General features: G+C 42.8%; 2 protein-coding genes across 2 annotated transcripts; both read left to right on the top strand.

Moving 5' to 3' along the window:
* LOC309708182 (perforin-1-like) lies at positions 1-2,131 on the top strand. The gene is made up of 4 exons (XM_082535970.1): positions 1-798; positions 877-1,015; positions 1,102-1,182; positions 1,857-2,131. The coding sequence occupies exons 1-4, from the start codon at positions 626-628 to the stop codon at positions 2,070-2,072; spliced, it is 609 nt and encodes a 202-aa protein (XP_082392096.1). The 5' UTR covers positions 1-625; the 3' UTR covers positions 2,073-2,131.
* Positions 2,132-14,813: 12,682 nt separating this feature from the next.
* Positions 14,814-20,823, top strand: LOC309708650 (peptidyl-prolyl cis-trans isomerase NIMA-interacting 1-like; the record flags this gene model as incomplete). The annotated part of the gene is made up of 3 exons (XM_082536882.1): positions 14,814-14,829; positions 17,971-18,081; positions 20,042-20,823. The coding sequence occupies 3 exons, from the start codon at positions 14,814-14,816 to the stop codon at positions 20,149-20,151; spliced, it is 237 nt and encodes a 78-aa protein (XP_082393008.1). The 3' UTR covers positions 20,152-20,823.
* Positions 20,824-22,705: the final 1,882 nt, after the last annotated feature.

The following is a 22,705-nucleotide window of genomic DNA, read 5'->3' as shown; positions in this document are numbered from 1 at the left end:
TTGGGTATAGTATTATAACATGTTATAATTACTAAAAGACTAACAGCCTTCATGTCTTTTATGTAACACAGACTTGTGCCTCACCATAAAAGCTAGCATCAAATTTGCCATGGACAAATAAAATAATGTAACAATATTCTTCTGGATCCTAATTTGTCTTTAATATCTTTAATAAAGTGTAAAAGCTAAATGTCCCATTAACATCCTCTGTTGATTTATGAACAGAAAATTTGATAAACTGTTTGAAGAAATCAGTAGTGAAATTTAACAGAGATCCCTTCCTTTGCATTGTATCCACAGCTCACTGATGACGGTATGAAACATATTACACCTATTATTGACATACAATTAATACTTTAGTCAATTAAATAATAAAACACTGCTTGCTGATTTTTTTTAATCTCCAGCATGGCACTAAAGAAAACATGAAATCTTAAATAATTCATATCTCAACATATTTAATTTCACCCAATGCTAAAACGTATCTGTTGTTAAATGAAAAATATAATTTTCTTTTAATAATGTGATCAGGAATCCATGACAAATGAGATACAGCATCTGAACAAAGGAACCTAGAAAAAAAAGAAGTGATTATGTTACGTTCCCCTAATTGATGTAACTTATAATGTATGTAATGCAGGCTATGCTTGATCACGATGGCCTAAATTTGAATATAGTTCGGGGTGATCGCTTGTTTGTGGGAGGAACACGTTCCGAAGCATTTAAATTTGCTGTAGCCAGGGCTGAAGAGGATCGGTACACCTTCAGTGTACATGGCATCACCTGCAAATATTATAGGTAGGCTCTGAAAATAAGTTCCTGTCAGTTAGTTTGTTTCAGTTAAGATAATTACCTAATTAGTCTCTTTGTGTCTAGTTTCCGTGTAGCAAGCAGACCACCTTTAAGCCCAGAGTTCAAGAGGGATGTGGACAATCTGCCAAGTCACTACAATTCCTACACCAGTGATCAGTATGACAGACTGATAAAAACCTATGGCACGCACTACATCCACAAGGTTAAGACACACACGCACGTGCGCACGCACGCACGCACACACACACACACACTTTTTTAAAAAGATAACAATATACCAAATTGCAGGTTTTCCTTGGGGGCCAACTAAGAAGAATCACAGCTGCACGAACCTGTTTGTCCACCCTGAACAAGTTCAACTCACATGAGGTACATGTACATGAAGCAGATGTGCCTGTCCACAGACTGCACACACTCCACTTACACACATTACGTTACCACTGCCATGAAAGACCCGGTGCGCACAGATTTACAGTGATGGCAGTCGTCTGTGTCTAGTCTGTGTCTAGTCGATGATTAAACTAAATTGTTTAAATTACATTCAATCATTGTGGAATTTCACATCCAACAAATCCAACTATGAATAGTGGTGCACATTGAAAACAATGCAAGCTCAATAATGATTTTAGTTCTGTATGTAATTGTTCTTTGCCCTCAGTAACCTTATTAAAAAATCTTATTCTAAATAAAGTATACGCAGATCAGTTAGACCTTCAGTTAGATGATCTTTTCCAGACAAAATCTAATGTATTCTGTCATATAACATGCTGAGTATGATGAAGGAAAAAACATCTTCTGCTATAAAACAAGATAAACTGGATCAGATCAAAACATAAATGTCTTTAATTTTCTGCATTGCTTCCTGACTGAAGAATTGTAAAATTTTATTATGTCTATAGTTAAATATCTACTATTTTACCAAAAATCTTCTTCTAGCTGCCAATGATAAGTGGTGGAGAAAACCATTATTTTAGGAAAAGCAGCAATAAAATACCAAAATATAGCTATTAAATATACATGGCATTTGTGTTTCTCTCTTTCAGGTTCACGCCTGTTTATCGAAGGGATTTTCGGTTGGCTTGGGGAAGGAAAAATTATATAGTGTTGAACAGTCTTGTATGAAGGTCCTACAAAACCAGGATTACACTACTAGGTATGGTGCTGGTCTCCATCAACACCACACTGAGGTGATAGGAGGCAATGATTGGTCAGGGGATTTTGCCCTCAATGTTGATGACTCCGTGGGCTTCAGAAACTGAGGAAGCAGTTTAGGAGTCTGAATGCTCAGAAAGCTCCCGGCCCAGACGGTGTGTCTCCTGCCACCCTCAGACACTGTGCAAACGAGCTGGCCCCAGTGTTTTCTGGCATCTTCAACTCCTCACTGCAGGCATGTCATGTGCCTGCCTGCTTCAAGTCCTCTACCATAATCCCTGTCCCCAAGAAACCTAGGATCACTGGACTAAATGACTACAGACCTGTGGCTCTGACATCTGTGGTCATGAAGTCCTTTGAGCGCCTAGTTCTCTCCCATCTCAAGACCCTCACGGCCCCCCTCCTGGACCCCCTGCAGTTTGCATATAGAGCCAACAGGTCTGTAGACGACGCCATCAACATGGCCCTACACTTCATCCTGCAGCATCTGGACTCCCCAGGAACCTATGCCAGGATCCTGTTTGTGGACTTCAGCTCTGCCTTCAACACCATCCTTCCAGACCATCTCCGAGGCAAGCTTTCCCAGATGAATGTGCCTGATCCCATCTGCCGGTGGATCACTGACTTCCTGACGGACAGGAAGCAGCATGTGAGGCTGGGAAAGAATGTCTCGGACTCCCGGACCATCAGCACCGGCTCCCCTCAGGGCTGTGTTCTTTCTCCTCTGCTCTTCTCCCTGTACACCAACTGCTGCACCTCCACCCACCAGTCTGTCAAGCTAATCAAGTTCGCAGATGACACCACCGTCATTGGGCTCATCTCTGACGGGGATGAGTCTGCCTACAGGAGGGAGGTTGAACGTCTGGTGTCTTGGTGCAGCCACAACAACCTGGTGCTGAATGCCCAGAAGACAGTGGAGATTATTGTGGACTTCAGGAAGCACACAGCCCCACTCCCCCCCATCATCCTGACTGACACCCCCATCACCTCTGTGGACTCATTCCGCTTCCTGGGTACCACCATCACCCAGGACCTGAAGTGGGAGCCCACCATCACCTCCGTCATCAAGAAAGCCCAGCAGAGGATGTACTTCCTGAGGCAGCTGAAGAAATTCAACCTGCCAACACGGACGATGATGCAATTCTACACTGCAATCATCGAGTCCATCCTCACCTCCTCCATCACCGTGTGGTACGCTGGAGCCACTATCAGGGACAAACAGAGACTGCAGCGTGTTGTGCGCTCTGCTGAGAAGGTGATTGGCTGCAGACTCCCATCTCTGCAGGACCTGTACACCTCCAGGACACTGCGGCGTGCAGCCCGGATCTCAGCTGACCCTTCTCACCCTGGACACAGTCTGTTTGACCTGCTCCCCTCAGGCAGGAGGCTCCGGTCCATTCGCACCAGAACCTCTCGCCACAAGAACAGTTTCTTCCCCTCTGCTGTTGGACACATGAACAATAACCACATGACTGTCCCCGCCACTATCACATGACCCTACGCTGTGTCACTGCATCATTTCATGTTATGGCACTGATCACCACCTGCACTCATGTATATATCTTTCTACGTAGCACTCATAATTCTTATTCTCATGTATATCCATCCATCCATCTTCATCCGCTTATCCGAGGTCGGGTCGCGGGGGTAGCAGCCTAAGCAAAGAGGTCCAGACCTCCCTCTCCCCAGCCACCTCCTCCAGCTTGTCCGGGGGAATACCAAGGCGTTCCCAGGCCAGCCGAGAGATATAATCTCTCCAGCGTGTCCTGGGTCTGCCCCGGGGCCTCCTCCCGGTGGGACATGCCTGGAACACCTCGCCCAGGAGGCGCCCAGGGGGCATCCTTGCCAGATGCCCGAACCACCTCAGCTGGCTCCTTTCGATGTGGAGCAGCAGCTGCTCTACTCTAAGCCCCTCCCGGATGGCCGAACTTCTCACCCTATCTCTAAGGGAGAGGCCAGCCACCCTTCGGAGGAAGCTCATTTCCGCCGCTTGTATCCGCGATCTCGTTCTTTCGGTCACTACCCACAGCTCGTGGCCATAGGTGAGGGTAGGGACGTAGATCGACCGGTAAATTGAGAGCTTCGCTTTTACACTCAGCTCCCTCTTCACCACGACTGACCGGTGCAGCGTCCGCATTACTGCAGCCGCAGCCCCAATCCGTCTGTCGATCTCCAGCTCCCTTCTCCCATCACTCGCGAACAAGACCCCGAGATACTTGAACTCCTCCACTTGGGGCAGGAACTCATCCCCGACCCGGAGTGGGCACTCCACCCTTTTCCGGCTGAGAACCATGGCCTCAGATTTGGAGGTGCTGATCCTCATTCCCGCTGCATTACACTCGGCTGCGAACCGCTCCAGTGCGAGCTGGAGGCCCTCACCCGATGAAGCCAACAGAACCACATCATCCGCAAAAATCAGAGATGAGATTCTGAGGCCACCAAAGCGAAAGCCCTCCGCCACTTGGCTGCGCCTAGAAATCCTGTCCATAAAAATTATGAACAGAACCGGAGACAAAGGGCAGCCCTGGCGGAGCCCATCACCCACCGGGAACGAGTCCGACTTATTGCCGGCAATGCGAACCAAGCTCTTGCAACGGTTGTATAGGGATTGAATGGCCCGTAGCAATGGGCCAGACACCCCATACTCGCGCAACACCTCCCACAGGACGCCCCGAGGGACACGGTCGAATGCCTTCTCCAGGTCCACAAAACACATGTAGACTGGTTGGGCAAACTCCCATGCACCCTCAAGTATCCTCGAGAGGACAAAGAGCTGGTCCAGTGTTCCGCGACCAGGACGAAAACCGCATTGTTCCTCCTGTATCCGAGGTTCGACTAGCGGACGAACCCTCCTCTCCAGCACCCTGGCATAGACTTTCCCGGGGAGGCTGAGGAGTGTGATCCCCCTGTAGTTGGAACACACCCTCCGGTCCCCCTTCTTGAAGATGGGGACCACCACCCCGGTCTGCCAGTCCACAGGTACTGCCCCTGATCTCCACGCAACATTGCAGAGACGTGTCAACCAAGACAGCCCTACAACGTCCAGAGCCTTCAGGAACTCGGGGCGGACCTCATCGACACCAGGGGCTCTGCCACCAAGGAGTTGTTTAACTGCCTCAGTGACCTCGCCCCCGGAAATTGGTGGGTCACACCCCTCATCCCCAGACTCTGCTTCCTCCCCGGAAGACGTGTCAGTGGGATTAAGGAGGTCCTCGAAGTATTCCTTCCACCGCCCGACAATTTTCTCAGTCGACGTCAACAGCGCTCCGCCAGCACTATACACAGTGCAGGTAGAGCACCGCTTTCCCCTCCTGAGACGCCTGACGGTTTGCCAGAATCTCTTCGAGGCAGTCCGAAAGTCTTTTTCCATGGCCTCTCCGAACTCCTCCCACACCCGAGTTTTTGCTTCAGCCACTGCCCGAGCCGCATTCCGCTTGGCCTGTCGATACCTGTCGGCTGCCTCCGGAGTCCCACAGGCTAACCAAGCCCGATAGGCCTCCTTCTTCAGCCTGGTGGCTCCCTTCACCTCTGGTGTCCACCATTTGGTTCGGGGATTACCACCACGGCAGGCACCAACCACCTTGCGGCCGCAGCTCAATGCAGCAGCTTCGGCAATGGAGACGCTGAACATGGTCCATTCGGACTCAATGTCCCCAGTCTCCCTCGGAATGCTGTTGAAGCTCTGCCGGAGGTGTGCGTTGAAGATCTCGCGGACTGGGGCCTCTGCTAGACGTTCCCAGCACACCCTCACTACGCGTTTAGGTGCACCAGGTCTGTCCAGCGTCCTCCCCCGCCACCTGATCCAACTCACCACCAGGTGGTGATCAGTTGACAGCTCAGCCCCTCTCTTTACCCGAGTGTCCAGAACATATGGTCGCAGGTCTGGTGATACGATTACAAAATCGATCATCGACCTACGGCCTAGAGCATCCTGGTGCCACGTGCACTTATGGACACTCTTATGTTCGAACAGGGTGTTCGTTATGGCCAAACTGTGATTAGCACAGAAGTCCAATAACATATATCTCATGTATATCTCATGCACACATCTTTCTTTCTACATAGCACTTTAATTCTTATTGTCTGCACTGAAGCACCGCAGCAATTTCCTAATGTTGTAAACCTCAACATCTGGCAATAAACCCATTCTGATTCTGATTCTGATTCTGATTCTACCCACTGCTTTGGCACGATGCTTTGCCCTAATAATATGCCCTAATAAATATAGGAAAGTACAAGGAGCATCATTTTGGTTCAGTTTCAAGAATTCAGCTACTTGAATCATTGTTAAAATCATCTGTAATATATATATGTACTGAGATTGTAGATTACATTTGTGTAACTATAGTCACCAGGGACAATCCTGTACTGTTTGTTAGGAACATTTGGGGCTAAAATACATAAATGATCTACACAGCTTGAATTGGTAGTTATATCCAGTCTATGTAAGCTTGGTCAGTTTAACAAACATTTTATGAGGAGATGGCAGTTACAGTGAATTTACAGTGGTTAGACAGTGATTAGTAAGCAACAGAGCCACTATGACTGAGCTTGTGAGAGTGAGTGGATTTAAGAAAGTAGGTGACTGTTGCTGTTTGTCATGTACCTGCACAAGGAAAGTCAATGCACACTGTGTGCTACCACTTTCCTCTTCCAGTCTGGAAAGAGATAACTTTCATTTTGTCAGCCGTTCATGTAAAGTCAGGTTGTTGAATGAAGCAATTAAAAATGTTTACATGTACAGTCACTGCAGATTTCTGTGCACAAGTCTTAGCTGTGGATCGCTGTATGTGTTCATGTGTCCTTCAAGTACGCCAGTGTCTTTAAAGTGCAAAGGCATGCAGGTTACCTGAACTATACGTTTTCTGTTGGTGCATCAAAATGGCATTTTACCCAGTGATGTTGAGGTTCCCCATTCAAGGTGATTCAGTCTTAGGTATTGATTTGGTCATCTTACCCACTCATCATTGTCTGCACCAAAGCTTCTATCGCCACATGCAAACCCACATGGAAAAGATGTATATAAATCTTCTAAAGTTTATATCTGTCTTGTGTGAAACTTGTATGAAAAGCATACAAGAGTGAAAACAGACATAAGATCCCTTAAAAAAATCATATAAATGAAACTTGTATACTTACTAGAACAATATATGAAAGTGGCCACTTTCATGAGTAAATCACATAAGCCTTATATGATGTGATTCTAATTACAGTGTTCTATCGCCCACCTAAAGATAATGACTTTCCTACTTAATACTAGCTGTGTATCAAAAGATTTATTAGAATCGAGAGCATACAGACAAGATGTGAACTTTCATTATACAGAACTTTATTTAATGTGATGGATGTTCTTGAGCACAGGCACACAGCTCTTAAATGTTTGGCTCAATTTGGGAAAGGTCTTAAATTGTTTTCCACAGAAAGTCTTCTTCTGTATTTTGTTTTCATGTTTGTTAAAGCAGAAAATCCACTTTTGCATAAGTATGTGGTGGCCAAAGGCATCAGTCTTGACAGCACGCTTAGCCAACGCAGGGTTTTCAGTGCACAGTACTATCCAGAAATCTGCCAGGGTCTTTTGAGCACATTCAACTTTTAGAAACCTATCTCAGGCGATCTCAATCAGGCTATCCTGGTCAGCCACTGATAATAAAGTAGGCATGGCCTTGAATACGTGACACATCCAGTCATTTGACCCTTCCGTTTCTGGAAAGTATTGGCATAACTGCGCCACCAGCTCCTCAAGGTGCATGTTACAGTTGTGCTTCACACTGTGTGAGTGTGAGATAATTTAAGCACAGAAAATCATGCAGCACGGGAAAGACTTCTGTGTTGTTTGTGTCCATGGAGTTCTTCCAAAGGTTTAACTCCTTTATCAGGGCCTCAACTTTATTCTGAACATTGAATATGGTTGCAGAAACACCTTGTAATCCGAGACGGAGCTTGTTCAGACAAGAAAATGTGTAAGCCACAGATAAGCCAGGCACGTAAGGTACTCTTCATTATGCAAATGTTCAGGCAGCTCAGAGGGATAGTTACAGAAGAAAACTTTAAGTTCATCCCTCAGCTCAAAGAAATGGGTCAGCACTTTCTTGATAGCCAGTGAACCTCTCTGTGCAGTAATAAAGTCTCATGTTCCCTGCTTATTTGTTGCATTGGAGCCTGGCTTTCACAAAGTTAACCATTTTTACAGTGGTGTCCAAAACATGTTTCAGATGGACGGGTATTCAAGGACTGCCTTTTATCACCTAAGAAGCATCGCTAAAATCATACGAGTTTCATAACTTGACACTCCAGAGGTTCTTGTCCGTGCATTTGTGTCTTCACGCATTAATTATTGTAACGCTGTCCTTTCTGGGCTACCAAAGAAAAGTTTTTGACGTTTACAGATGGTACAAAATGCAGCTGCTCACATTTTAACCAAAACTGGGAAATATGAGCACATTACTCCGGTACTGAAATCTCTTACTGGGTGCCTTGTCAGGTTTAAGAAGATTTTAAGGTGCTGTTGCTCACCTACAAGGGTTTAAATGGTTTGGCACCCTCATATCTCTCTGAACTTGGCACCTCTATGTTCCTTCCCATGCTCTCCAATCTCAATACTCTGGCCTTCTAAAGTTTCCTAAAGCCAGGAGAAAAACTGTTGGGACCATGCTTTTTCTTTTTTCAAAGCTAAGTTAAAGCCCCACTTGTTCACCCTATTCTACGTGTCATAATGCAGATGAATAATGGCTCAAACCATACAGCCAAAGCAACCCAGCAGTTTATTAAAGCGAAAAAGTGGAATATTCTTGAACGGCTAAGTCGGTCAAGTAATCTCAACCTAAGTGAGCATTTCACTTCAGACAGACTAAACTTTGGACACAAAGACCCACAAACAAACAGCAACTGAAATCTGCTGCTGTAAAGGCCTGGAAGAGCATTAAAAAGAAGGAAATCCTGTATCTGGTGATGTCAACCAAGTATTAGAAACAAATATTTTATCTTGAGTTATTTAATTTGTCCACTTACTTTTGAGCCCCTGAAATGAAGGGATTGTGTTAACAACATGCTTTAGTTTCTCACATTTTCTGCAATCTTTTTATTCAGATACTGCATCTCAGTTGTTTCATTTAAAGTTTATTGTGGTAATGTACAGAACCAAAAATGGAAAAAAGCTGTCTTTTTCTAAATATTTATGGATCTAACTGTACCTTGTTACCTTGCTGCTTAGCTGCTTCTTGATTGCTTTGGCAGATTAAAATTTTTTTTAACCCAAATGGTTTGTTAGCTTTCTCTTTTCTTTATCGCCTGTTCTACTCTGCCCTCTTCATGCCTGTGAACTTCTTGCACAGGATGCTTCACAATGCTAAAAGCATTTCCTTCAAGCAGTAATATTTAATCAACTTGTCCTCTTTGTTTCTTTACTTCTTCACAGCTATGTTGTATTAAAGATTGATTCCGTCAGAGGCAGGACTGAAATGATCGAGTCAAACTACCCTACTTGGACTGGTGACTATTTGCTCGGCACGGTCAGTAAACTTTTTTAAGGAAGATTAAAGCTGTTTTTCATATTTGTGTCTTTTTATCCTATAATTATTTCTTTCTGTATATTTAATTGTCAAAAATATCTTATTGTCAGATGTCTGGGTCTATGACCCAGATATTTTAGTTTATTTTCTATTTGATTCGTTCTTTGGGTTTTAATGATTTAAGTTTTATACATTTTAGTCTTGAGTTTACTTCTTGTTGTGTCTCCAAGTTTATATTCATATTCTGGTTTATTTTGTTCTTGTCAACTAGGCCCCTTTTGTGTCTTTGTCTCTCATGAGAGTCTGTCATGTCATCTGTCTTTACGTCTTCCTCTGTGTGTGTGTTCAGGTCTCTCACTTTCTCACTCTCAGTTTGGGATTTTCCAATTAAAATCAATTTTTAGCTTAAATAACACAATATTCATTAAATCCTGAATCAATTTTTAAATCTAAATGTATTTTGCCAGAAATGCCAGAATCTCAGGTTAAAACTCACAAAACTATTTCAACAACCACCAAACAGCTAAAACAGTGAGAGCAGGGCCCTATTTCAGGAAGCCGGTTTAGAGCAAAATCTGAGTAAGTATACCCTGAGTTAACGAAAACTCTGGGTTTTCGGTTTCACAAAGCGAGTTTAGATTAATTCTGAGCGAGTTACTATGACAACACACTCCGTGAAGCTAACCTGCCCCCTAGCAGGTTTACTTCAACTAACCCTAACTTTCTCCGCCTCTTTGTCGGAAACCTGACTGTAGGAAGTGTCAGACATGGCGTGTCTCTTCCTTGAAGAGCCAGTAGATGTTGAAGCCCAAATTCTCCGCAGAGCTCTCCGCCGGGAGAGAGTGATTAGAGCGCGTTTGGACATTTTATCATTTCCTGATGATTTCCTGTGTGAACGTTACCGTTTTTCAGCACAATCTATAATTTATTTGAATAACATCCTCAGGCCTAATATTGCTCATGTGACACATCGCGGACATTGTCTCAGTTCTGTACATATTATTTGTATTGCACTTCGGTTTTTTGCAAACGGGAGCTTTCTGTATAATATTGGTGACGCTGAGCACGTTTCCAAGGCTACCGTCTGTCACGCAGTCAGGAATGTTACAGTTGCACTGAAACGTCTCCTGTACTCGTTTGTGGTGTTCCCCGGTCATAGACCCACAAGATTCATCAAAGAGGGATTCCACAAAATTGCAGGTATCAGGATGAACAAAACTTAATTCATGATGTGGTGATACTTGGACTACTACTTAAATTTTACATTTATTCCCACGGTTCCCAGGCGTGATTGGCTGTATAGATGGCACTCACATTCCAATCATTGCTCCTTCAGTAAATGAAGGAGACTATGTGAACAGGAAGTCTTTCCACAGCATTAATGTACAGGTACATAGTTCCCTGTAGCATTTCAAACTAACAAATTATTTCATTATAGTAATGGATGCTAATTTGTGTTCTCTGCACTGTGAAGATCATATGTGATGCTGCCAACATTATCACAAATGTGGAAGCCAACTGCTCAGCCTCTGTGAGTGGTGGTGGTGGAGGACCCCCACCTGTTTTTCAGGCCTCCGCTTTTTTTCTGTTGGCTATAACGGGTCACATTTGAGCATACAGAGTAAGCAAATATGTACTTGTAATGTGCTCAGATAATTTCAATAAGTGCTTACAGAAAGAAAATTAATGTAGCCTCTAACTGCAATTGATTTATATAGGACAAACAGACCAAGCACTATGGCTCATAATACAATTACACCTTACCTGTTTGGACTATATTTTTATATTTCATTTTTACTTGCTGCCAGGAACGTTTGGGGCCTGTTGGGTTGCACCTGCGCTCACATCACATCACAAAATAAAATGTATGAAATAAAAAATAAAATAAAATATAATAAAATAACGTGTTAAATGGGTGGAAATCCCTAGATCAATGTTTAAATTAACACTCATGCATTGACTCTGTCGGCCATGTTTTGCCATGCATGCTCCCTTTCTTTTGCAGCTGAGGCTGTGTTACTTTTTTTCCGCAAAATTTGCATGTTATCGCCCACCCCCGTGACATCACGCTCCAAAGCCCTATACTGCCATCAGAATTTCGGCCTCAAGCGCTGTAAAATACATTGACCGCGCCTTCTTTCCCTCCGTCTCCATGGTGACTCGCTTAATCTGTGCTCCACTAATCAGGGCTTTATGTATCCTCGTGCGTGCGCTTAACTTGGGGTTAAAGCAACTCCGCGTTGATTGAACTAATTGTTATCAGCCTTTCTGAAACCGAATATTCCGAGTTGGACAGTTCGGGGTTACTCAACCCTGAGTATCGTTTTTCACTCTGTTTTCTAAACCGGCTTCCTGAAATAGGGCCCAGGTAAACGGATTCTGCACAAAGATGTAAACACAAAGCTTGGACGCGACACATCAGAATCTGTGAAATGTCTTTTTCTCAACCAACAGACTCCTGTTTTTTTTTTGACAGTCACTCTTCCTGTGTTCAGTGTGAAGTGAGCTTTTGAGTCTTACAGTTTTTTCTGATTGCTTAAGCACATTTTTTGTAACTATTGGCTAATTTTGCAAAACTCTTCACACAAATAAGAAAACCTGTCACCCAATAATCAAAACATTGTAGTTCTCTTGCAAAAGCAAACACAGCTAGATTAACTCTTCACACCTTCGTAAAAATGGTGTTTCCGTATCAAACAGCCATAATGACTATATGGGTTACTTGGTCTGCAGTGAACATGCTTCCTCTGCCCCCAGCATCTGGTCATCTAGCAATTCTGTAAAGTAACAATTTCAGTATTTTTACATCAATGGTATTGGTGTGTTTCTCATTGGCATATGGCAGTGCTACAAATCTTTGTGCGAAGTGACTGTACTAACCGATTCTCATTTCAAGATGTCCTTATGGTACTTGCTACAGTGTAGCGGCTCGAGTTAGGCTGGACCCGTTGGCCAGCTACCCTCAGGGTCATTCCACGGTTGATTACATGGTCCACTATTGTAGCTCTGATGTCATCAGCAATTCTATTTCTTACTCTTCCTACCCTTCCTCTCCCCCCTCCTCATCTTCCTCTTGCTCCTCCTTGTCCTTGTCGTCCTCTTCATCCTACTTCTTCACCTCCACGTCCTCTTCCTCGGCCTCCTCTACTTCTCACTCTTTCTGCTCCCTCCATTGTACTCCGCACACACAGCTTACCTGTATTATAGTGCTTAGGCTGATTGCAAAGTGAACTAATTATCTAAAAAAGTTTTCACATGTGAAAGTGTGCCAGACAGTTGGCAAATTAGTGTTAATGATAGCCATACATGTGTATACTTTTGCTAGGAGTGTGCTGGAAATTTGGTAATTGAGTGTTGTGCAGTGGATTGTGCCTACAGTTTTGCAAAGTGTGTGTTACAAAATTGCAAACTGAGTGCAAAGCAGTTTTTGTGCTTTTAGTTTTGCAAACTCAGTGAGTGGTTTTGCTATAAGTCTGAATAGTTTTAGAGATTGTGCTACAGGAATCACAGTTAGGGTTTAAGCATTCAGAAAAAACTGTAAACTGTTTTGGGAACATTACAAAAATGGCTTTAAATACAGGAGAGCAGGGTGTGAAATACAGTCTGAAGTTCTTGCACTTCCTGCACCACTGAGGAATCAAGTGTAAAAACAGCAGTATTGTCATCATAGACTAGTTTTTTGGGGATGCCCATACCCAAATAATTTATAAACATAAAGAACAAAATCGGTTTAAAATGATTTGCCATATTTGTTTATTTCCAAGCATGCACTGTGCAATCCCGTGGGAGCTTAAGAAATCAGATAAATGGTCTTTTTTATGACATCGACACACTGAATTGTATTCATAGGGAAAATTCTGAACCAAATAGCAGCCTTAGAATGAACACAAGCATTAATACGTTTATTCAGCAGCAATTAATGATCCACTGCATCCAGCACCTTAGACAGATCCACACATAATATGGTACAATGCAATTCTGTGCTCAGAGCAGCTTTGTCTCTGTATCTGTATTACCTATTTGTTTGCTGTACTGCACAAGGTTTTACTTTACAATGGGACAGCTATATTTTGGTATCACAATTCATCAAACAGACCTTCTAATTTGGGGTGTGTATGAGAGCATTCATGTGTAATTGTGCAAAGAGTATGCTTTCAAGAATCAGTGTGATTAAATATTTTGCCCTTTAGGTCTGCTCTTCTCACCATTTCTATAACCCCCAAATCTCAGCTGAATATTTAAAGTATGAGTAAATCACATCTTGTTTTAATTTTTTTTTCTTATCAAGGTAAACACAGAGTCACTTTTGGAGGTCCAGATTTGGGACGAGGACCTATCCTATGATGATCTTTTAGTATCATGTCAGAAAGACCTGTGGGCGGGGAGCAACACATTTAGATGCCCATCCAGTGGAGGTCGCTTTGTGCTTCATTATACTCTGATCTGCGACCCTCATCTGACAGGAGAGAAGTGTGAGCGCTATAAACCTTCACCATAGTTACAAATGCTGTAACTAATATCTGTATCAGATCTGTTGAACTTACAACGTAAAGGATCACATGAGTTTATTTACAGATGAGTGTATGTACTTGATCTCTTAGCACTGGGATATGATATGATTCAGGTTTACTTCATGTAATGTATATTTTTATCACTTAGTTATTCATTGATCAAATAAATCATGATTATAGTCATTCACTGACTAGCATTACATATAGTTGAAATAAAAAAAGCACTTTCTAAATTTCAACATGTTAATTTTAAATATAGGTCTGTGAACACACATATCTAGAAAAGAAACCATCCATCATTTATATAATATTTTTTTTCATATAAATGAAGTAATTTACTGAAATGTGCAAACATACATAAAAATATAGTATATAAGACTGAAACAGATTGCATATTTAGGTTTGGGCTGTTTCTGGGGTTTCGGGGTACCTGAGGATATTTTAATTCTCATTCTAAAAAATAAAGCAATGGCTTATCAGACACTTTCCAGATGCTATTCCATGACTCCTGAATCAATGATGATCATTTTATGTGTTCATAATTCCCCAACACCACAGGGTGAATGCAGGCCCAAACTCTAACAAAAGAATTGCATAAATTGCTTTTGGAATTACAGCCACTTTTGTTTATAGTCCATTAGTTCAGAGATACAAATATAATTGGGCTATTGATTGAGAAACAATTTCAAGACCTTCTATTACTACATAAGACCTGGTTCATCATCATCATTCTATGATTAACAGCAATTACAATTAAGAATGTAAACCATTTTTAATTGACTCCAAGTGTTGCATATGTATTCTGCAGTTTTCCACAGGAACTCTCAATATGAGGGCCAAAGATAGTTAGGTCCATATATATTTGGACACTTAAGTCAGCTTTATTTGTACACCACACTTACAAGACATCAAGTGTCGGCTTAAGTGCTGAACAGAGGGAAAATGCAGTCAAAAAAAGAATTAAAATAAATGGCGTAAAAAGATACACATACATACATACATTATATATAAAAAAAAACAAAACACCCAGCACGCCCCTGCGGGCGGTTTTATCCTTCAAGCTCGGGTCCTCTACCAGAGGCCTGGGAGCTTGAGGGTCCTGCGCAGTATCTTAGCTGTTCCCAGGACTGCGCTCTTCTGGACAGAGATCTCCGATGTTGTTCCCGGGATCTGCTGGAGCCACTCGCCTAGCTTGGGAGTCACCGCACCTAGTGCTCCGATTACCACGGGGACCACCGTTACCTTCACCCTCCACATCCTCTCGAGCTCTTCTCTGAGCCCTTGGTATTTCTCCAGCTTCTCGTGTTCCTTCTTCCTGATGTTGCTGTCATTCGGAACCGCTACATCGATCACTACGGCCGTCTTCTTCTGTTTGTCTACCACCACTATGTCCGGTTGGTTAGCCACCACCATTTTGTCCGTCTGTATCTGGAAGTCCCACAGGATCTTAGCTCGGTCATTCTCCACCACCCTTGGGGGCATCTCCCATTTTGACCTCGGGACTTCCAGGTTATACTCGGCACAGATGTTCCTGTACACTATGCCGGCCACTTGGTTATGGCGTTCCATGTATGCCTTGCCTGCTAGCATCTTGCACCCTGCTGTTATGTGCTGGATTGTTTCTGGAGCATCTTTACACAGCCTGCACCTGGTGTCTTGCCTGGTGTGATAGACCCCAGCCTCTATGGATCTTGTGCTCAGAGCTTGTTCTTGTGCTGCCATGATTAGTGCCTCTGTGCTGTCTTTCAGTCCAGCTTTGTCCAGCCACTGGTAGGATTTCTGGATATCAGCCACCTCCTCTATCTGCCGGTGGTACAGACCGTGCAGGGGCCTGTCCTTCCATGATGGTTCCTCGTCTCCCTCCTCTTTCTTGGGTTTCTGCTGCCTGAGGTATTCACTGAGCACTTGGTCAGTTGGGGCCATCTTCCCAATGTATTCTTGGATGTTCGTTGTCTCATCCTGGACTGTGGTGCTGACACTCACCAGTCCCCGGCCCCCTTCCTTCCGCTTAGCGTACAGCCTCGGGTGCTGGACTTGGGGTGAAACCCTCCATGCATGGTAAGGAGCTTTCTTGTCTTTATGTCAGTGGCTTCTATCTCCTCCTTTGGCCAGCCTATTACCCCAGCAGGGTACCTGATCACGGGCAGGGCGTACGTGTTGATGGCCCGGATCTTGTTCTTACCATTCAGCTGACTCCTCAGGACTTGCCTGACCCTCTGCAGGTACTTGGTGGTTGCAGCTTTTCTAGCGGCCTCTTCATGGTTCCCATTCGCCTGCGGGATCCCCAGGTACTTGTAACTGTCCTCTATGTCTGCAATGTTGCCTTCTGGTAGTTCAATCCCCTCAGTTCTGACTACCTTCCCTCTCTTTGTTACCATCCGACTACACTTCTCCAGTCCGAACGACATTCCAATGTCATTGCTGTATAGCCTGGTAGTGTGGATCAGTGAATCGATGTCTCGTTCACTCTTGGCATACAGCTTGATGTCATCCATGTACAGGAGGTGGCTGACAACTGCTCCGTTCCGTAGTCGGTATCCGTAGCCAGTCTTGTTAATGATCTCACTGAGGGGGTTCAGGCCTATGCAGAACAGCAGTGGGGACAGAGCATCTCCTTGGTAGATCCCGCCCTTGATGGTGACTTGTGCTATGAGCTTGGAGTTGGCCTCTAGTGTTGTGCGCCACATCCCCATTGAGTTCCTGATGAAGGCTCTTAGGGTCCCATTGATCTTGTACAATTCTAGGCATTCCAGTATCCAGCTGTGGGGCATTGAGTCATAGGCCTTCTTGTAATCAATCCAGGCAGTGCACAGGTTGGTCAGTCTGGTCTTGCAGTCTCGGCTGACTGTTCTGTCTACCAGTAGCTGGTGTTTTGCGCCTCTGGTATTCTTGCCAATTCCTTTCTGTGTCCCGCTCATGTATTGACCCATGTGCCTGTTCATCTTAGCCGATATGATGCCTGACAGGAGCTTCCATGTAGTACTGAGGCAAGTTATTGGTCGGTAGTTGGAGGGGACCGGTACCTTCTTGGGGTCCTTGGGGATCAGGACCGTCCGACCTTCGGTTAGCCATTCCGGGTGTCCCTCGTTAACTAGCAGCTGGTTCATTTGTGCTGCCAGACGCTCGTGGAGTGCAGTCAGCTTCTTTAGCCAGTAGGCGTGAACCATGTCGGGCCCTGGTGCTGTCCAACTCTTCATACTGGAGACCCTTTCTTGGATATCTGCCACTGTGATGGTTACTGGACCCTGTTCAGGGAGGTCGCTGTGGTCTGCCCTCAGATCCACTAGCCACTGAGCATTGCCGTTATGGGTTGCGTCCTTCTCCCATATGCTCTTCCAGTATTGCTCCGTCTCCAGCCTTGGTGGTGCTGTTCTCTTATTATTATTGTTCCCTTGCCACTGAGAGTACACCTTTGCTGGTTCTGTGGAGAACAGCTGGTTTATTCTCCTGCCTTCGATCTCTCTGGTGTACCTCCTCAAGCGGCTGGCCAAGGCTGTGAGTCTTTGCTTGGCAGTTTCCAAGGCCTCAGGTATGGACAGCTTGCTGTATTTCTTAGGCACCTTATTTGTCGCACCTTTCTGCAACTCCGTTAGTTGGCTAACCTCCCTCCGTGCTACTTTGATCTTGCCCTCTAGCCTCCTTCTCCATGGAGGGTACTGCCCCTTGTGGCTGTTCAACTTGTAGCCAAGCATCTCACTGATCACTGTTGCCGTATTGTAGATCAGCTTGTTAGTGTCGGTAATCGTGGCTGTAGGTATTGCCCGTAGTGCTGCATTAACATCATCTAGCAGACCTTCTGAGGGTACTTCACGTAATCTTGGTAACCGGCTACGGGGGATCCAGGTTTCAAGCTTGGCCATCTATATACCATATATACATAATGGGCTTGGATTTACATAATTATGAATGAAATGTGCTCTATTTGGAAGCAGCCACCCACCCCATGTATATATATATGCATTTAATATCTTCTGTCTTCTGTGCAGAGTACATAGAACAGATCAAGTCTGGACAGGAGAAGTTTGAGTCCCTGGCATCTCAGTTTAGCGACTGCAGCTCCGCTAAGAATGGTGGAGATCTGGGACTGTTTGGTAGAGGTATGCACGGCGTGATGTCATTCTCTGTTCAGTGCAGTCTCTCATTCAGCATCTCCTTCATCTGTCTTTCTGAATAAAACAAAATCCTGCACATAGCTCTCCATCAAGTGATCAAACATTCAGTGCATGAATAACTGATAGTAGTGACAAGTTAAACCAGCAGTTTGTGAGCACAGTTTAATTCCATATTTGTCACACGTTTCAAACATCAATCCCTAATTTCCCTCGGGATTAATAAAGTATTCTGATTCTGATTTTCAATATGAGACAAGGATAACCAGAGTAAATACAGAAGTTGCAGTTTTTACCCCTCGGCCGTAAAAAGCCGATGTGGTATTGTCGTCACTCCGCCTGATGCATGGGTGGCATGAATGCACAAGTTTGTGAATGCGATAACTCAAAGCAAAGTTCACACTATAGGTGTATCTCCTAAGAATCTTGGGCAAGTTCAAATTTCATTAACCTCAACCTAAATGTAGGGCTGCTCGATTATGGCAAAAATGATAATCACGATTATTTTCACTGAAATCGAGATCTCGATTATTTGACGATATTTATTTAACAATAACAATGTATTGAATAATGACTTTAAAAAATAATATAAAATAGTGTGCAAATACTGATAACAGTGCAAATGTTTGCAATATAAAAAATAAATGAAAAATGTAAACATCTATGTTTAGTGAACTTTGCAGTGTTGGCCTGTGGTGCAGCTACCACACTGTAGCAGAGTTTACACACTATGTCTACTTGATCCACATCTGACTCTGCGAACCCATAATGGTTTTTTGTTTTGTTTTGTTTTTAACCTCTCTTTTCAACCAGCGGCAGTCACTCTCCTCTCCAAATAACTTCTGCTTAGCTTTCCGAGCTTCCCTTGGGTCCTCTTAATTGTTGTGACGCGTGTTCGAAATGCAGAGAGGTGCGCTCGATTTGCCACACGGAGCAGCGCGAGAGTAAAGCACGAGGGAGGGGCTAATAATCGGCTCAGTCATTTTTAATGATCGTTGAAAGCCCAGATCGTAATCGTGATTAAAATTCGATTAATTGAGCAGCCCTACCTAAATGTCAATATTAGAGGTGAAGTTTTCTGAAAAATCTTGTGAATGCGATAAAGAAGGAAGTCTCAATTTTCAAATTTATACCATAGGAGCATCAGCCACGAGGCTTTAAGGCTTTAGGGGTAGCACTGGTGACTGCCAGTTATTTTAAGTGATGACCTCATTTATTATGATCATCTGAAACACCAGCAAGTCCACCTCTGAATGTAGCTTTGTGTTGAGCTGATCTGGCCATTGGTTCTTGAAAACCCTCCAATGTGGCTGAATTAAAACATTTTGCAAAGAAGAGTTGGCCCAAATTTGTCCACAGCGAAGTGAAAAAGATTATTGGCAGTTATTACTAGCATTTGTTTGACCTGAAACTGTACGTTAGGCTTGTAGGAGCTGTTTTTGTGTTGTTACCTTTGTGTGCCACTAGGGGTCACTTTTTGAATGTTTATGGTGTCTTACTTAAGGTATGCACAGGTAATTATCAGAGGGTGTTGTTGTTCGGAAGGAGCAAACGGTTTGTGACACGCTGGAAACTAAGAGAACTGTTGAACAACAAATGCAGCCAATTGAAAGCATTAAAGGTGTTAAATGGGCAAGATAAGCACAACTGGATTTATTGGATTTTCTCAAGTTTCATTCATAAGAGTGGCACCGCGTCACCCCCGCCATCGAACACCTAAGTGGCTTCAAGTGTAGGCTTAGCCTGTACAAGCCTGTTATCTAGCTGCACAAACTCTGTAGAACTGAATAAAAGAAATTAATGTAATTAATCATGTAAATGAGCTAATATGTCATTAATATGAAATAGTCATACAAATGAATGATTACCTATAGATGCACGTGCTGATGTGCATCATGTTGTATGAGTTTTTATTTGGATAATGGCTCAGTGTGTGTTTCTGCTTTAGGTCAGATGCAGAAGCCTTTTGAAGACGCCTCCTTTGCTCTCAAAGTGGGAGACATGAGCGGCCCTGTTTTTACTGACTCTGGAGTCCACATCATCTTACGCACTGGTTGACAAGAAGACTCCACACGTTGTACTTTCCTCTTCCATCATCAAGCACACATACAAAGTCTAACCCAGTCAATCCTGCAGATTATTTTAATGGCACATAGCACCCCAGTAAACAAAGCTTAAAGCCTGCATCGCATCATTTGAGGCAGGATCCGTTTGTTCCAAGCACCATTAAACGATTATTCTTTAAGATCTTTTATTAACGATGACAGTGCCTGTTGACGTGACCGCCCTATGGAAACTTTCATATAAGTGAGGATTATTTAAAGTCTACTTGGTATGTGCATGACTTCTAAAGGACCACTTACTGTATGTTTCCCCATAAGATTTCCCATTTCCACTGTATGTGTGCCAAAGCAGTTCCTTAACTGTTTTGGAAAATAGGTTCAAATACTTTCTAATATTAGCAGCATCCCTGCAGATGGAGAAAGCACTGTTGTTCTGAGTTTACTAGAGTTAATCTTTGTGTTTTCCATTATTCAAAAAATGGAATTATTTCTTTACACAATCCACTCTGAAAACGCATGATTTCTGGCCTTTGGATATGCCTTGATGGCACCGCTGAAAGCTTGCAGGTTTTAACAATAATCTCCACAGCTTTTAAAACCATCAATGTTCAGATGAACTGTTAACACTGTTGTGTCATTGAGGCAAAAATAAAATCTCCTTTTGTAAGTCTGGTTTTTGTTATTTCCATGATTTAACCACCTTCAAGCGTTTCCAGTTTAGAAACTCTTTAGGAAGAGACAGGAAGTGACTAAAGTGTAGATTGTATATCGGTTTTAAACCTCTGATCTGGTGTTATGTGTTGGGTCTTCAAAACAGGTGTGTATAGATCCTTAGTTTTTGTATGCGAGGCTTTTCTTTTTCATAGCCTATAAAAATAAAGACCTTTCAAACATGTGAGCAATGCAGCGCATTAAAGGAAAACTACTTCTTGCTTCTCATCCCAACAAAGGACATCTATAGGGGAAAAAAGGTTCCAAATGAAAAATATTAAAGGACAAATGGAAACAACAGACCGCATAAAACTGATGTAATTAAAATCTGTAAAAGCTGCTGTCAAATACTCATATTTAGGCTGTCATAAAGCACAATAATAGACATTAATTTCTGGGATGTTAGGTTTGTTTTCAAGTTGATTTATAGAAATGAAAAACTGTTTGGTGTCAACCATTGATTGGTGTAGTGGTTAACACCACACATATGTTTGACCTCGTTCAGTGCCCAAGTCTGTTCTACATAAACCTTAGTGTTGCAATTTAGTCATATCTTTAAATGTATCTTTTTAATGTACCCACAGACATGTACTGGTGGTTCTGTAGTCTCTAGACGTCTTGACTGTAAAGCCCTGGTTCTCCCTTGGCAAATGTTTTCAACATTTCACCACTATCTCCTTTCACTTTTCATACGTAAGTTGTCTTGGATTCCTCCCAATGCTTTTATGTGTTTCCCATTCTCAGAATCAGCTCTGTTTGTAAACACACCTGACCTCTTTCACAAGCTGTTTTCTGCAGTGAAAATAACAAATCACAAGTTTTTATTGGTCAATTATTGCTTAAGCATGCGTGTCAACTTCACTACGAGGCATGTACATAAAATTAACGTCTAAATCTTTAATCTGAATTTTTATAAATAATCATGCTAATCATGATTGGGCCATTTGACACCATCACATCTGGACAAAAAACGTTTCTCTTATAGAAAATGTTATAAAGGCTGTGTGGAAGTTCCTCAAACCATATGCATTATAGTGCTGTGAGATACAGCAAGTTTTGGTATTGATCTGATATCAAATACAGTCCCAGGACTGCTGATGCCAATACACATGTGCACATATACACATACTTTTAACATAAGAAGGGCAGCTTTGTTGGGGAGATTATGGAGTGTGTCATGACTTATTAATCATCATTATTCTGAACATATTTTAATGATCCCTAACTCACTGGGATTTTTACATTGCACTTAAATTAGTTAACACGACAAAAAACACCTTTTTGGAGATCTGGCGTGTAAATATGCCTGAAAGTCAGAAATTGACCCATTTCTGTTGTTTAAATGTGCAAAAGACTATTAACATGTGACAGTCAACCAGTGTTGGTCAAGTTACTTGAAAAAAGTAATCAGTAACTAATTACTGATTACTCCCCCCAAAAAGTAATCCCGTTACTTTACTGATTACTTATTTTCAAAAGTAATTAATTACTTAGTTACTTAGTTACTTAGTTACTTTTTAAAAACACGATTTACAACCTGAAGAGGTGATAAAGTGATAGATCTTTCAGCCCAATTCTACTTTTTCTACATAATCCATCATACAAAATGTAATCAAATGGAAAAGTCTCTTTTTTTAACTTGTTTTATCAGTTTTAATCTTTTAACTTTATGCATCAAGCAAAACATTTAATTATATGCAACATTCTCTGACTTGAATAAATTAGTTTAACATTTAAACCTATTTTCTACACATTCCAGCACATAAAATAAAATATTTTTTGTGTTTTCACTCACTCTTTCAAACAGATGCAAGTAAAACACAGCAGAAAATAAATAA

Source organism: Aulonocara stuartgranti (assembly GCF_965226115.1).
Source record: "Aulonocara stuartgranti genome assembly, chromosome: 6".
Taxonomy (NCBI): Eukaryota; Metazoa; Chordata; class Actinopteri; order Cichliformes; family Cichlidae; genus Aulonocara; species Aulonocara stuartgranti.
This window is presented reverse-complemented; position numbering and strand designations above follow the sequence as displayed.

Coding starts and splice junctions, on each gene's coding strand:
- LOC309708182 (XM_082535970.1), top strand. CDS start 626: ATGTATGTAATGCAGGCTATGCTTGATCACGATGGCCTAAATTTGAAT. Junction 799..876: donor ATCACCTGCAAATATTATAG/GTAGGCTCTGAA, acceptor CTTTGTGTCTAG/TTTCCGTGTAGCAAGCAGAC. Junction 1,016..1,101: donor GCACGCACTACATCCACAAG/GTTAAGACACAC, acceptor ACCAAATTGCAG/GTTTTCCTTGGGGGCCAACT.